The 15,201-nt window shown below is 38.5% G+C and overlaps 1 protein-coding gene across 1 annotated transcript; it reads left to right on the forward strand.

Moving 5' to 3' along the window:
- Positions 1-621: 621 nt before the first annotated feature.
- Positions 622-9,119, forward strand: DLL1 (delta like canonical Notch ligand 1). The gene is made up of 11 exons (XM_075203368.1): positions 622-1,440; positions 1,709-2,017; positions 3,281-3,341; positions 3,810-4,067; positions 5,057-5,117; positions 5,369-5,499; positions 5,612-5,781; positions 6,103-6,319; positions 6,687-7,473; positions 7,579-7,693; positions 8,554-9,119. The coding sequence occupies exons 1-11, from the start codon at positions 1,387-1,389 to the stop codon at positions 8,557-8,559; spliced, it is 2,169 nt and encodes a 722-aa protein (XP_075059469.1). The 5' UTR covers positions 622-1,386; the 3' UTR covers positions 8,560-9,119.
- The last annotated feature ends 6,082 nt before the right edge of the window (positions 9,120-15,201 follow it).

Here is a 15,201-nt window from a genome sequence, read left to right on the forward strand (position 1 = left end):
GGCTGGTATTGCAAGTAACACAATGGCCGCAAGAGTGTACAGTTGACCAGTATTGTGATAACCTATGCTTCCCACCCCTTTTCCCACAAACACATAAACCCTCACAAGTTGACATCACCCAGTGGGTAACGTTCTATCTGAAGAGGGTAAGATTTGGTTTAGGACGTAATTATACATCTCAGAATAAAGATTTGTTTGACTCAAGAAGGGTACTGATTTCAATGCATGTAAGGTGGTAAAGTAGAGGGGGTTGGGTTGGAGGCAATGGGCTTAGGGGAAATAGTGTGTTGATTCACAGGGGGGGGGGGGGGGGGGGGGGGATAAAACGGAGTGTTTCCAATATACTCATAGCTTTGAAAAATGGGGACCCTTTTTGGAAATTGTCTGCCTGTATTTTTCATTTATGTAGCTTTTAGTGATTTGTATTTTTAATATAGGTAAACTTTTGCAATGAAATAATAAGGATAAAAACAAGGTAAAAAGAAATGTCAGGAATGTAAATGTGTGTTTTTTGTTTGTGTTATGCAGAGATCATGGGGGAAGGAAGGGAGGGTGCTAGAAGTGGGAGGATTGCACAATTTACAGCTCACTGACCATTTGGCAATCCATTGAGAGGAGGGTTTTGAAAAGTGGCTCCTTTGTGACATCTCTGGACAGCTTGGGGGTCTGTTAATTTGCATCTCATTAGCTATGCAGGCAGTAGGCTCCATATAAAGAGACAGACGGCCAGCGAGAGGCAGATACTCCCTGCTTCCCACACCGAGAGCTAAGATCTGAACTGATTGCGGGAGAGCGAAAGCGACAAGTGGACATTTCTGTATTTTCAACAACGCACGTTTCATTTACATTCATCTTGGATTCCTAAAACCACTATTTTGGGAGAAGAGAGCAAAGCCTCAGTACAAATTAAATACTGCTGTTTATTCCTACTCTACTGTGTTCAGGACATCAACAAGTCAACAGACACATCGAATGAAATAAATCATCTTGCAACTGGGATTATAGCGTGGACTCGGAAACTGTATATTATACAGTCACACTTAAAATAAACGCATCGTTGCATCTATTTATTTGGATTTTTGGTTGTTTATTATCGTATGGACCTGGAGATTTAGGTACAGTGAAGGTAAATTGAAAGCTGATGTTTAGAACTGCAGATTGTACCTAGCATCAGTCTCCACCTTTTTGCCATTCAGAAGGTCTGTCACTCAATGAAAGGGCGTATCTAAAGAAGAAAAAAAAGAGACTTGGAAAAGGGAAAGCAGAGTTCTGTGTGTAGCAGTGGAGCTGGGACAAGCCACACGCACCCGGGCTGCCTTCTACAGACTCTGGGGCTGACCCTGCCTTGTACCGCACAGGGCAACACTGCAAGGCAACGCAGCCATTATGGGGCTTCAATCCATGCTCAGTGTCCTCATCCTGATTGCGCTTCTGTGCCAGGTAAGGACCGATAATCTATACTGGTTATTCCAGGCTTTTTATTAGCAGCTAGAGGAAATTGCTCACTAGTTGAGTGCATCAATGTGCAGTTATGTGATGCGGGTATAGTTAAACTGAGGTAAATTCACCACAATCGTGCAACCTTCAGGACACACATTTGTTTCTGTCACTGTCTGTTTATTGTTATGAATGTATATAATAGCTACATTAAGAATGTCAGAATTATTTGTACAGTAAGTGACGCATGTGACATTTATTGGATCCACAGGTCTCTTGCTCCGGACTCTTTGAGTTAAAGCTGCAAGAGTTTGTCAATAAGAAAGGTCCTATGGGAAACATTAACTGCTGCCGCAGTGGGATGTCTGGTTCTCCGGGGCTGCAACAATGCGAGTGCAAGACCTTCTTCAGGATCTGCCTGAAACACTACCAGACCAGTGTGACCCCGGAGCCTCCATGTACATATGGCAGCGCTATCACCCCGGTGCTGGGCTCCAACTCATTCAATGTGCCGGACTCTAGCAGCTCGGATCCAAGCTTTACCAACCCCATCAGATTCGCTTTTGGATTCACTTGGCCTGTGAGTGACCTGTTCTATAGCTTTTACCACAGAGCATTCAAGTCTATTTGTGCTATAGAAATGGGCAATTTTCAGCTATCACTATTAATAATAATAATAATAATAATAATAATAACCTTCAAGCGCTGTCTACTTTTTTTTTTGTCAGTTTCACTATTGTTTAAAACAATACATTACTATGATAAGCTGCATCGATGAAAAATAAGCAGTACAACCATATTTCCAACTGATTACTAGGTAACTGCAAATGATCGGGTCTGATTGGGGTTAAGTACAGTGTTTGTTAATAACAGTGGTTATAAAATAAGGGGTTTTAAAGGGTGGTGACTGTTCATGCAAAGTATTCAGATAAAGTAAATTAAAAATACTAACAGGGTGGAGTTGGATTACATAAAGTGAAATAAACCTCTGGATGAAAGCAGCGGTGCCTCTCAGATAAAGGACCTGTAGCCTGAGAGGAGATTTATTTTTAGGGTTTACAACTGTCTATTAAATATCCTAAGGGGATATTTAGTAATCAAAGCTCAAAGATATACAACTGAAAGACTGAGATTTGTATATAAAGAGGAAGGGAGATGCACATAAAAAAGTGTTATTTGTCATAAACTAGTCCTTTATTTTTTCAAAAGGAACAAGTGTTATGGTGTTGGAAATGCCACTGTCCTAGTCTCCTCCTGTTGTCTTTGGAACTGGTTGTATAATTGTCTGCACAGCGTGAAATTCCCAAAAGATTCATTTTACAGCCATCCTCAATGTGTAAACTGGGGAAATTAAGCGTGAAGATTGATGACAACACCAACATATCACTGCTATCCTTCCTATCACACCAAAGGGATTGATAGAAAAAAGAGGGGCATTTTCAATTCTTCAGGCTATAGGAAATTGGGAACCATCTTGGAACCAAAAGTCCCTGTGCTCTGTGATGCAAAGAGTAGAATAACCATTGAAGGGTTAACCACCCATGGTTCTTTACAGTGGACTGGTACTTCAGGGGTTTAAATAACTGAGTGATAAAGCAAACAAACATAAAACTCATACCAGGAAATAACTATTAATAAAGTCCACCCATTTCCTTAGGAAAAGTGAAAACATGTAGCTAGCCACCACAATTCTTTGAGCCTCGCCTATAGAGTGGGGGTAGGAGCACTCTGTGTTGTTATCATAACTTCATGGATGTTTTTTGAAAACAAATTTATTTTTTATGGAGATCTATTTTTTATTGCTTTGCCATTAATATTTAAATGATTATTTTCTTTTCTATAGGGTACCTTTTCCCTTATCATTGAAGGACTGCACACAGATTCACCAGATGATCTCAGCACAGGTGAGAAACAGAGTAGAGCCTGACCATTTTATCCCATGATTACCAATCCCTTTTATCCCATGATTACCAATCCCTTTTATCCCATGATTACCAATCCCTTCAAATTTAGACAAGTAATTAAGTGCCAAGTTATTATTTGATTACACATGTACCAGTTCTATTACATTTCAATGCATTTAACACCTTTCTAGTGCTTTGCTTTTCAAACTAGATTCAATTTATGATGTTGTCAGATGTAGTCCCTTAACTTAAAATCCAATATAAATTTCTGGCACTATTCACAAATTTATTATACTTTTGTTCATCATTTAATATCTAATTGATCATTAGTGGATTGTTAGTAACAGAGATTTTATTAATGCTATGTGCTAATTGTAGAAAGATATTAGGGTCAGTGCAATTGCAAGTTGTCTCTGTCAGCTGGTATGTGTGCAGTGTTTGTAATGAACATTGTTCTTTCTTTGGCAGAAAACCCTGACCGGCTGATCAGCCGCCTTGCCACCCAGAGACACCTGACTGTGGGTGAAGAGTGGTCCCAAGATTTGCACAGCAGTGGACGAACTGAGCTTAAATATTCATACCGCTTTGTGTGCGATGAACACTACTATGGAGAAGGGTGCTCTGACTACTGCCGTCCAAGGGATGATACTTTTGGACACTTCTCCTGTGGTGAAAAAGGAGAGAAAGTCTGCAACCCTGGCTGGAAGGGACAGTACTGCAATGAACGTAAGTACTAACAATATAAACAAGGCAATGTCCAAGAGATTTATTATGTTTCCAAATCTACTAAGTTTCGTCACTCTTTTCAAGTTATGAGCATATAACACAGAATTTTCACATATAGACATTATGATCATCATCAGTGCCGCTGAATTTGATGTGCACTCAGCAGGCATAATGCCTTCATAGTTTATTCATTTTTAAATTGTATTTGTTCCCTTAAACAACACATTTGGTGCATAGAGTGTCTCATTAGTCATGTTGGTTAGTTCTTTCTTATTCTGTCTAATGGGGGGGTTCCACTCTATTTTGTGCATCCATTATCATATAACTGTGTAAAATGTGCACTGCTTGCTTAACAAGCTTGTCTTAAGCAAGAGAAGCTGGAAAGCCCCCCTTCCCCATTCTCCTTTGTGAAGCTGGTGCCCCTCTTTCTGCTGAGAACTTTGGGCCATTTATTTAAATGATAATAATAATGAAAGTTTTCAGAAAAAAATCACACGCGTGCCATAGATAAGATCTTTACAGTGATTGGCCAGAAAAGAAGCACCCCTGTCTGTGATTGGCTAGAGGCAATGGGGTATTGTTGCAGAAGGGCAGCTGCTGGGAGAGAATAGACAATAGAGCAGCTGTCCTGTACTGGCACCCTGCACACCAGCTGTCCATTCTTATCTGCACACACTCACTGGGATATTAAGGGGTGGAACCATGTGTGTATAGGAGGGAAAGAAAAAAAAAAAAAGACTTCTGACCCTCACTTGGAAGAAAAAGTGTGTGTAAAGGGGGAGGGTATATGATGAATGTGAACTCTCTTTTGTCTGTGTATAGATGTATTCAGGTGAATGGTTATTTGCAAATGACCAGCAAAGTAATCTAACAGCATGCAGAGATTGTCACTTGTTACAACAAATGTGCACAGATCTCAATGATTCTCACATATGTGTGTTAGTAGTGATGCAGCAGACTGCAGTACTTATGTTTCTAACTTCTTACAGCAATCTGTCTTCCTGGATGTGATGAACACCATGGTTATTGTGAGAAGCCCGGGGAGTGCAAGTGAGTTAATTTCCTTCTGTTAATGTTTTTTATGCATACACGTAGTTAACCTATACATACATAATTAACTAACTAACTAACCATAAAATTTACACCTCAAGTCTTTAACTTGACACATAACGGGAAGTGGAATTTCCAGAATTTCCTCTCCTATTTTTAGATAGGCACATTTTGAATGTGTTATCTCCTAGAAAATCTCAGGTGGTGTTCTTGGTTACAAGAAGGTAACCAGTTATTTCTCTTCTGACCAGATGCCGTGTAGGTTGGCAAGGTCGCTACTGTGATGAATGCATCCGTTACCCAGGTTGTCTCCATGGCACTTGCCAGCAGCCGTGGCAATGCAACTGCCAAGAAGGATGGGGTGGCTTATTCTGTAATCAAGGTGAGATTTTACAGATAAACATAGATGGACCATTAATAAAAAAATAAAATAAATATAGAATGGTAAAAACTACATTTCTCAATGAAAAACTTTTTTTATTTACTCTCTACAGATCTTAATTACTGCACCCACCACAAGCCATGCAAGAATGGAGCCAGCTGTACCAACACTGGCCAGGGAAGCTATACTTGCTCTTGCCGTCCAGGCTACACTGGGTCCAACTGTGAGATTGAGATCAACGAGTGTGATACCAATCCTTGCAAGAATGGAGGAAGCTGCACTGTAAGTCTGACATGTTCTGCTAACATTAATTTTTTGTAATCAAAGCTTCAGAAAGAGTTATGTAGCCAGAGGAATAAACAATAGACCCAGAGAATAAAACAATCATAATAATTTGCTGCTGTAATCCATTGTAGAATAAATTTGCTCAAAACAGTCAATCCATAGAATTTTCATGTTGTATTACAGTAAGCTCTATATTTTTACCATACAAGTGGAGTGACAGGTGCCATTCTTGGTAAAAAAAAAATATAAAATATTAAATGTATACTTCAGTTGCTTTATGTAGAATATGTTCTCATCTTGATCCTTTTACTTTGACAGGACCTGGAAAATAGCTACTTATGTTCATGCCCACCAGGGTTCTACGGTAAAAATTGTGAGCTCAGCGCCATGACTTGTGCTGATGGACCATGCTTCAACGGAGGCAGATGCTCTGATAACCCAGATGGAGGATATAGCTGCCTCTGCCCAGTTGCATATTCTGGTTTCAATTGTGAAAAGAAAATCGATTACTGCAGCTCCAATCCCTGTGCCAATGGTAAGATAGCATTCCAAATGTTTACCTAACATAGTGCTTAGCCAACCATGCATTGTAATTGCCATATAACTTGTATTATTAATTAGAACCAAATAATGACAGAATTACTTGAAATAATATATACCCTTCCTGCTTGTATTACAGGCAAAACATAATTTGTTAAATGTATGATAAAGAAAAATTCATCATGAATTCAGAAACCAATTTTATAGATGCCACAAAAAAATCTTAAATATAATGTGCTTAGACTCTATATTTCAGCTGTCATTTATCCAGGTTAATGTAAATTGTTATAGTATTTGGTAGACGTGTTTGTATATTCATCAAACCTCATTCTCTAATCATTTGCTGATTGGTTGTGTAACAGGAGCACACTGTGAAGACCTTGGAAATTCCTATATATGTCAGTGCCAAGAAGGGTTCTCTGGAAAGCACTGTGATGACAACCTGGATGACTGTGCTTCCTTTCCTTGCCAAAATGGTGGAACATGTCAGGATGGGATTAATGATTATTTGTGTACCTGCCCTCCTGGGTACACTGGGAAGAACTGCAGCATGCCTGTCAGCAAATGTGAGCACAGCCCATGCCACAACGGGGCAACATGTCATGAGAGAAACAACCGTTACGTATGTGAATGTGCTCGTGGCTATGGTGGACTTAATTGTCAGTTCTTGCTGCCTGAACAAACCAATACTGTTGAATCTTCTGATAAGTACACAGAAAGACAAAGTGGACAGTTTCCATGGATTGCAGTGTGTGCTGGAATTATCATGGTGTTCTTGCTGCTGCTAGGTTGTGCTGCAGTAGTTGTCTATGTGCGTCTTAAGGTGCAGAAGAAACGACACATGCCCACCTCCACTCATGGTGCGACCAAGACCATGAATAATCTGGCCAACTACCATCGTGAAAAGGACATTTCTGTAAGCATCATAGGCACTAGTCAGATTAAAAATACAAATAAGAAGGTGGACTTTCTCAGTGAAAGCAATAATGATAAAAATGGCTACAAACCCAGATACCCAACAGTGGATTACAATTTGGTCCATGAGATGAAGAATGAGGACACATCAAAGAAGGAGCATAGGAAAGTTGAAGCCAAGTGTAGTACAAGTGACTCAGATTCAGAAGACACACACTCGACAAATTTAAGAAGGTGATTATCTTGATAATTCTACTTTATACAAAGTTCTTTGTGCTTTTTCGCCTCTCGACTTGATTGACGTATTCTAATGATGTGCCTTTTATTTGTTATCCACAGTGATTCTTCAGAAACAAGGAGACCAGACTCGAATTACTCCTCGCCTAAAGACACAAAATATCAGTCAGTATATGTCATATCCGATGAGAAAGATGAATGCATCATAGCAACTGAGGTTAGTATCATTGTTGTATTTTGGCTTAGGATATTAAAGTGTTCTTGAACACAAAGGACCTCATTTAGAGTCGGACACAAAGTCCGTTTAAGAAGTGTAGGAGTGGGAGCGTGCCGCAGCTTGGTAGGGTATTACGAGTGGCAAGCAACCTCAGTTGCGTCCCACTCTTAATACCCTACCGAGCTGCGAGCAGTTCCTGCAGCTAGTAACCGCCTGTGCCACCTAATTCCTGCCGCACAGCTTTAGCCCTGCTTTGACGTGTGTTGCGTCTGCGCCTCACTGCGACTAGGATGTATTTACATGGTCACGCTTTCTCAATTCCGCGTTCCTCTCATTCTCTCATAGTGAGTCGCAAGCTGTCGCACGGGTTAATTGTGTTTTTTTGTTGGATGCGCCTAAAACTGACTTTGTGTCTGACTCTAAATGAGGTCCAAACACAGGGAATTCTGTTTAACTTAATTCATGATCTACCCACAAACACAGTCAGGTGGATATCCTAGGCCGATCTCAAGTAGCATTGCATTGCTTGAAATCGCCTGTTACTTGTTTTGCTGAATGGGTTTGCAGTTTTTTTATTGTGTCAATGAAAAAAAAAATATTTTTTTCACATGGTGTAGTGCCCGTATTCTTATCTTTTTCATATAAAACTATTAAAAGTAAATTTTATGTTTATTAGTTACAATAACTTATTTGTAATAACCTACTTCAAATAATAACAGAAATATAGAAATATGGCAATATAAGTTCTTGTAAGTTATTAATCATGCACAAAACAGCTAAGATAAGGAGCGTCCTTTAAAACTACTGCTAACAGAGGCTTGCCAAAACATGATTAACCTTATCTGTTTAATTTCACACAGGTGTAATACAGAAGCTGTACAACACATTTTTGTCAAATATGCAGAGGTGAAGCCCACATGAATGCTGCTGATAATAGAGGAGAAGGACATCCCTTTGTTGACTGCTGCTGAGACACTAAATTCAGGCCGAGCTGGTTCTCTACTGAAATTAGCAAAATGACTGCAAAACAAAATGGACACCCCAAGCTTGTCACTGTGTCCGGATACAAACTGTTGCACTGCCGGTTCTGTTCTTCTCTATTGCACTATGGACAGTTGCTTTTTTAAAATAATTATTATAAATATATATAAATATATATTTAATTAATGGACTTCTACATTCTTCTGAAGATAAGTGCACTGCCTGAGGTGTCTATTTTTAATTACTATGAGCCACTCAATTGCTAAACTATAGACAGACACTGCCTTCCTTAGACATTTTTATACAAAAAGGTGTTATCCACTAGGTCAAAAAATGTGCGTTATTTTTTGAACTTGTAAAACTATTTTTACGATATTTGTAAAGATTTGAGTATTTGTGATGTTCATTTTCATAATTTAAATTTTGGTAAATATGTAAAAAGGCACTTCGGGTCTATGTGACTATATTATTTCTGTGTGTGTCTGTGTGTGGTTGTGTGTGTGTGTGTGTGTGTGTGTATATATATATATATATATATATATATATATATATATATATATATAGAATAATGTGCAGATGATGTTCGATTTTTTTTTCTACAGTTTCTAATGTTAATGAAGGAATTCATTTTTGAACTATTTTTCCAAAATAAACTACTATGAATGGTAACTTTTGGAGTTAATAATTGCTGTGATGGGTGTTATACAAGTGTTCAGCAGTTTGTATTAGGAGGCCTTAATGTTTTAACCTATTACCACTATCATCACTGCTTGTGAAATCGGAATCTTAATTAGCAAACTTGTACTAGCATTCTGGACTAGCTTAGCAACAAAAATATGTTATAAAGGAGCTGACATCAGTTACAGTAATGTTTGACCTCAATCTCTGTGTTGTTTGTTATCATGTACACATTACAAAGAGCTAGCAAGTCCCTTAATGCTGTACCATAGGTTACCAAATTATTAGGCAATATAAACACAGACATACATGATAATGAGAGCCCTACTCTGGAAAGTTTCTAATTTTGTGAAAACATGCCATTTTTTTATTCATATCTTCAAATTTAGTGTAATTTAATCTAGAGCAAAGTTACTTCATGTTGTGCAAAATGCAGTTTGTTGCTGCAATACCTTTGATCCAGAATTGTTATGATTACTATTACTGATTGTTTGCTATTCAATATCAACCATTTTTAAAGTATTTTTATAACACTGAATAGTGTTACTTTGAGACAATAAAAGCTATAGCAGAGTATTTCTAAAACTCATTATTAAATCCCACAAAAATGTATTAATTCAGTTATATTCCTCTCATTGAGGGGCATATTTAAGAAGCACTGCTTAACATGATATATAGTTTTTAATCCTCATCGCATTGATAAGGATTGAACTATCGTTCATATCCATCAATAAACTTCAGTAGGGACAGCAGTTACGTTAAACTGCTGTCCCTGTGAAGTTTTTCACTTACTTTTCCTCAGCCTCTTCGGTGCAAAGAGAAGAGTCTCTCTGGCATTTCTCTGAAAATCCTAGTGCGTATGCGCCGACCGATAGCATGTGCACAGAAAACTATGTCCCACTATCAGTGTATCATGTGCCGGAGGAAGCACAGGATCCCTTCATACATGCGCTGAGCAGTTCTTCTCTTTGGAGCAGAGCTGTCTTCAGTGAAAGTTTTCAATGATGTTAATGTACATTAACATGGGAAAAAAGCGTTTTTTTATTGTTAACTAGCGTTACTGAGCACACCCCATACACTATTATGGGGACTGCTCAGTAAAATGAAGAGAGATGCAAAGCAGCAGATATCTATGATATCTTCAGCGATACAATGATCACAAATAACAATTTTGCGGTTACGTTTTTGGGGATTTAACTGAGGATTTATGTTTGATAAATAGGCTCTTGAAAACGGAATGGCAAAAAATGAAATACATATTCAGTATTTACCGGGTAGTTACCGGAGCCACTTGTGAAATTAATCCCCACTGACCTGCTAGTCTTTTAAAGTGTATGCAATACATAATTCATCAGATATTGTTTGTGCATATCACTGACAGTGATGATTTGAAATTATACTGTTTTCAAAGGGAAGTAAAATATGATAGTTTTTTTCTGTTTTAATCTGACTCCTTCATCAAGACCTCAGTAGGTTAGTAGTTCTAATGTAATATCCGAACAAACAAGAATAAGTAATGTTGCCCTAGTGCAGTGTTGACTAACCTGTAGTTTCACAACACCTGGAGTGTCACAGGTTAGCCAACACTGCGCTAGTGAAAGAGGTACTTTTGACTACTTCTTTCACATCCAGGCTATGTGGTGAGAATAAAATGGTAAAAATAATCCAGAATCTGCACCTGAAATATTCCCAACATTTACTGGGCATCTTTGTGGTAAAAATGAAAAAGTACAATTTGGAGTAATGTAAATAAAAATTGTCCTTGCTACATTTTAGTACCAAATTCAGTTACAGGATTATATTGTGTATAATCCTGTTAATACATATACCACAATTTAGAAATTGAAAATAAATGTCCTTGGAAACCTGAGTAAAATACATATAACATGAGTGGTGTGAATATTTTTATAAACAGTTGTTATTGATATCACTAATCACCAAAGATATGGATAAGTATAGATAATACATGTAACAATATATTTCACTATTGTGTCCATTTTAGCACACGCTCCATTCCAGAGAGTCACAAAAATAATATATTTCATAGCTGTTCATTCACCATACTTTCAGCCTCTCGCCTTCATTCTTCACTCTTTCACCATCTTAGTTACTGTAGCCAAAGAGTACACCCCCCCCACAATACAAATTATAATCAAAACTCCCACCATGCACCAAAAGTCTAACATAGAGAAACATTCCTCTCACAAAATGCAGCTGGAAAACAGCTTTCTTTTCTCTCATCAAGAAAAGAGAATACATTACTAAACAAAAAAATCTCCAAAATGAAATTTAATTAAATGATAATAAAAATACTAAACTTGAATCTCTTTGTAAAGAAAACAGCTACTAAGTTTGTATTTCAGGTAATAATGAAACTCATACTTTAGTATATAAGGATTTGTTATGTGAGAAGTCACCTTAGAGTTCCTTGTCATACATAAAAAATCTCCACATGTAGCCTTGTTATTTTATATCATTACATAATCCCCAATTGATTTAGGTTAACCTTCTTTCTTACAGTAGCGAATGAATTATCTTATTTATAATACCCAAATGCTTTACTTTCTGATATTGTTGTAAGATAGAAGACATCTTACCCATTAATTTAAAACAATGCTACAGGTACCTCATTGCCTTATCTGAAAATGAGTTCTAGATGTATTTCAATGTGACATCCACCTTGTAGGTGGCTGGAATCTGTTATATATAAACCACACCCTCCATCTGACTAGAAAATACTGTGATCCAGCATACTATTAAATTAATTCTCTGCACAATATAAAAATGAGCAGGACATTGAATGTGGGACGGTTTCATCTGATTGTGACTCATGGAAAATTCTAAAGGAAACATGCCAACACCAGGAGAATGCTATATTGTGTAGCTTGGTTCCTGGTACAGTCTAAGGGGATAGGGGCACCTTTCTGGCACTTAGGGGTAAGGGGCTTGTATAAAGTAAACTTCATGTGGACATTCCCTTTAAGTGGGCGATTTACTTATTATTAAGTGAGATAGCATAGCGCTTGCAGTTGAGACTGCATTTTATTTCACATTGCACTTATATTTTACTTATTTGTTTTATTTTCACTCATGTATGGGACAGTTTTTAATATATACCAATAAAATTTATCTTTTAGATATACTACACATCCTGGAGTGCCTCTATATATACTTTTATTTCCTTTGTTTCTTCCCTATACATTATATGAAGTAGTAAGGTGCACCCACCAGAAAAATTATATATCCACTAATATCTGGTATAAACTGCATGGTCAGTAATTTTGGGGATGTATGATATGTAAATTTATTCATTTACTTAGTGCGGTTATGTTCCACAGTCTCAAATATACAATTTACCCGTTGGTGGTACTCAAATCATTTCTCCCTTCTGGGCAGTTGAATCTTTGTATATCTGCTCTACACTAATAGAGGTGCAGTAGCTCATTTCTTGGATATATTATTTGCAAATCACACTACAAACATGCAGGCCAGTCAAATTCCTGTAGGTGCATATACACACTCTTTGTAATTCCTCACTATATTAATAACCTGGCTTCCAATACAGGCCACAAGAGAGTTTCAAGGAATCTATCATTCAATAATGTTTTCATCCCATATGCTGTTGAATAGTACAGACAAGTAAAATTCAAGACAACATTTTGTCTCTGTTTTACTGATTTAGAATCGCTGGGTTGAGTTTCACAGTGTTTCTACAACACACCTATATAAACTACAGACTGCTGATTCCCTCAGCATTACACTATACCTTAACAACGTTAATCTTATCATCACTATACATTCTTATCTACAAATAAAGACACAGACAACTTTGTAGTGGCAAATAACGTAAACTTTTTATTTATTTATTGTTTTATTTATTTATTTGTTTACTACTATTAACCTATGAAAGGGTGGCGGCGAGAGCAATACAATCAGCTAACAACTAACAGCGAAACCGAACAGTGTATGGCCCACAGGCACTAACCACTGGTCCCAGGCACCACAGTCCTTTACGATCGGCCGGTGCTAAATCTGGCGTCATTGTGACCACTCCCCTCTGGGCTCCCCAAGACGTACGCGCACAGTGCAGGTCAAGGGGTCCTCGCACAGAGGTACCAAGAGCCAGGGTGCTTCGAAAGGAGCAGTGACGTGCGGCCAATCAGCGTTAGCACCGTATGAATTAGTCGCTGATTGTAAAAGCTCTCCTGCCTGCCAACCTTTCCCATTTCTTCTTCTACTAAGCCCTAACTTAATGCAAACAGGGAGGGTGGGCGAGAAATCCCGATGCAAGAGGAAGTAGCTTGCCTAGCCAGTGGTATATATCAAAAGTCTCCTCCTACCTTCCCCCTAACATCCGGGAACCAAACACCTCCCACATTTAACCCTGTAATGTTCGTGCCTGCTTCGTGACAAGCAGCTGTGTTTATCTGCATTCAGCTTAAGGGCTTCATTTTTAATAAACTACAGACTGCTGATTACCTCAGCATTACACTATACCTTAACAACGTTAATCTTATCACTATACATTCTTATCTACAAATAAAGACACCGACAACTTTGTAGTGGCAAATAACGTAAACTTTTTATTTATTTATTGTTTTATTTATTTATTTGTTTACTACTATTAACCTATGAAAGGGTGGCGGCGAGAGCAATACAATCAGCTAACAACTAACAGCGAAACCGAACAGTGTATGGCCCACAGGCACTAACCACTGGTCCCAGGCACCACAGTCCTTTACGATCGGCCGGTGCTAAATCTGGCGTCATTGTGACCACTCCCCTCTGGGCTCCCCAAGACGTACGCGCACAGTGCAGGTCAAGGGGTCCTCGCACAGAGGTACCAAGAGCCAGGGTGCTTCGAAAGGAGCAGTGACGTGCGGCCAATCAGCGATAGCACCGTATGAATTAGTCGCTTATTGTAAAAGCTCTCCTGCCACGCTGGAGTCCTTTAACGGACACCCAGCCCGTCACCCAAAGCCCTCACTAACTTGCCTACTCTCCAAAAGAGCTGCTCTACAAAAAGCCAATTACCCTCTTCAGACAGGTGAACCCCATCGTTCCTATATAGGTGTCTATGCTCAGATCTTATCAATGGGTGATCGACCACTATTCCCCCAATTTCCAATATTATTTTCCTAGTTGCTCTGTTTAACTCGGAAACAATGGCTTTTGTTTTATTGAAAGCTATCTCTGGACGCCAGTTAATTTGGGGTATTATATTGGACCAGCATACTGATATTGAAGGCCATCTATTTTTAATCCTTCTGAGATCCTCTCTGATGGCAATAATTAAGTCCAAAGACTTTCCTATGCCCACATCATTTCCCCCTAAATGTATCACCAACACATCTGGTGGGCCTGCTTTAGCAATCTCAGCAGTCAAAAGTGGTATCAAACCTTGCCATCTCAAACCTCTTACACCAATCCACCGAATATCCACAGGCCTACCAAAGGCTTCTTTATTGTTGGAAAATTTAAGTCTGGATGCCCAGAACACGAATAAATACCCAACAAACCATATTTTTAGACTCCGAGTTGAACCACCTGCAACACAGATAATAGGAGTCATCACCAACAGGTTGCTCACATACACCTCCACCGATACACCTAGACCCATTCTTGATATTCATATCACAGCTCCATGTATCGTAGAACAGTTAGTTAATTTCTAAGTGACTTCAGGTGACTTTAATTAATTTTACTTTACTTTACAAATATTAACAAGGGGGTAGTGTTAACCCAGATGAAGGTAAAAACCATAACCCCGGAGGCACACCACTAATCAGGCCTTATTCGGAGGAAAAAATGGCAAAATCCCTTCATGCCCCCGTATAAAAACAACGGCG

Source organism: Mixophyes fleayi, chromosome 3, assembly GCF_038048845.1.
Source record: "Mixophyes fleayi isolate aMixFle1 chromosome 3, aMixFle1.hap1, whole genome shotgun sequence".
NCBI lineage: Eukaryota > Metazoa > Chordata > Amphibia > Anura > Limnodynastidae > Mixophyes > Mixophyes fleayi.

What these genes read in the sequence shown, in the direction of transcription:
- DLL1 (XM_075203368.1), top strand. Translation starts at nt 1,387, where the DNA reads ATGGGGCTTCAATCCATGCTCAGTGTCCTCATCCTGATTGCGCTTCTG. An exon ending in TGGCTTATTCTGTAATCAAG is followed by an intron (nt 5,500 to 5,611) that starts GTGAGATTTTAC and finishes TACTCTCTACAG; the next exon opens with ATCTTAATTACTGCACCCAC. An exon ending in AGAATGGAGGAAGCTGCACT is followed by an intron (nt 5,782 to 6,102) that starts GTAAGTCTGACA and finishes TTACTTTGACAG; the next exon opens with GACCTGGAAAATAGCTACTT.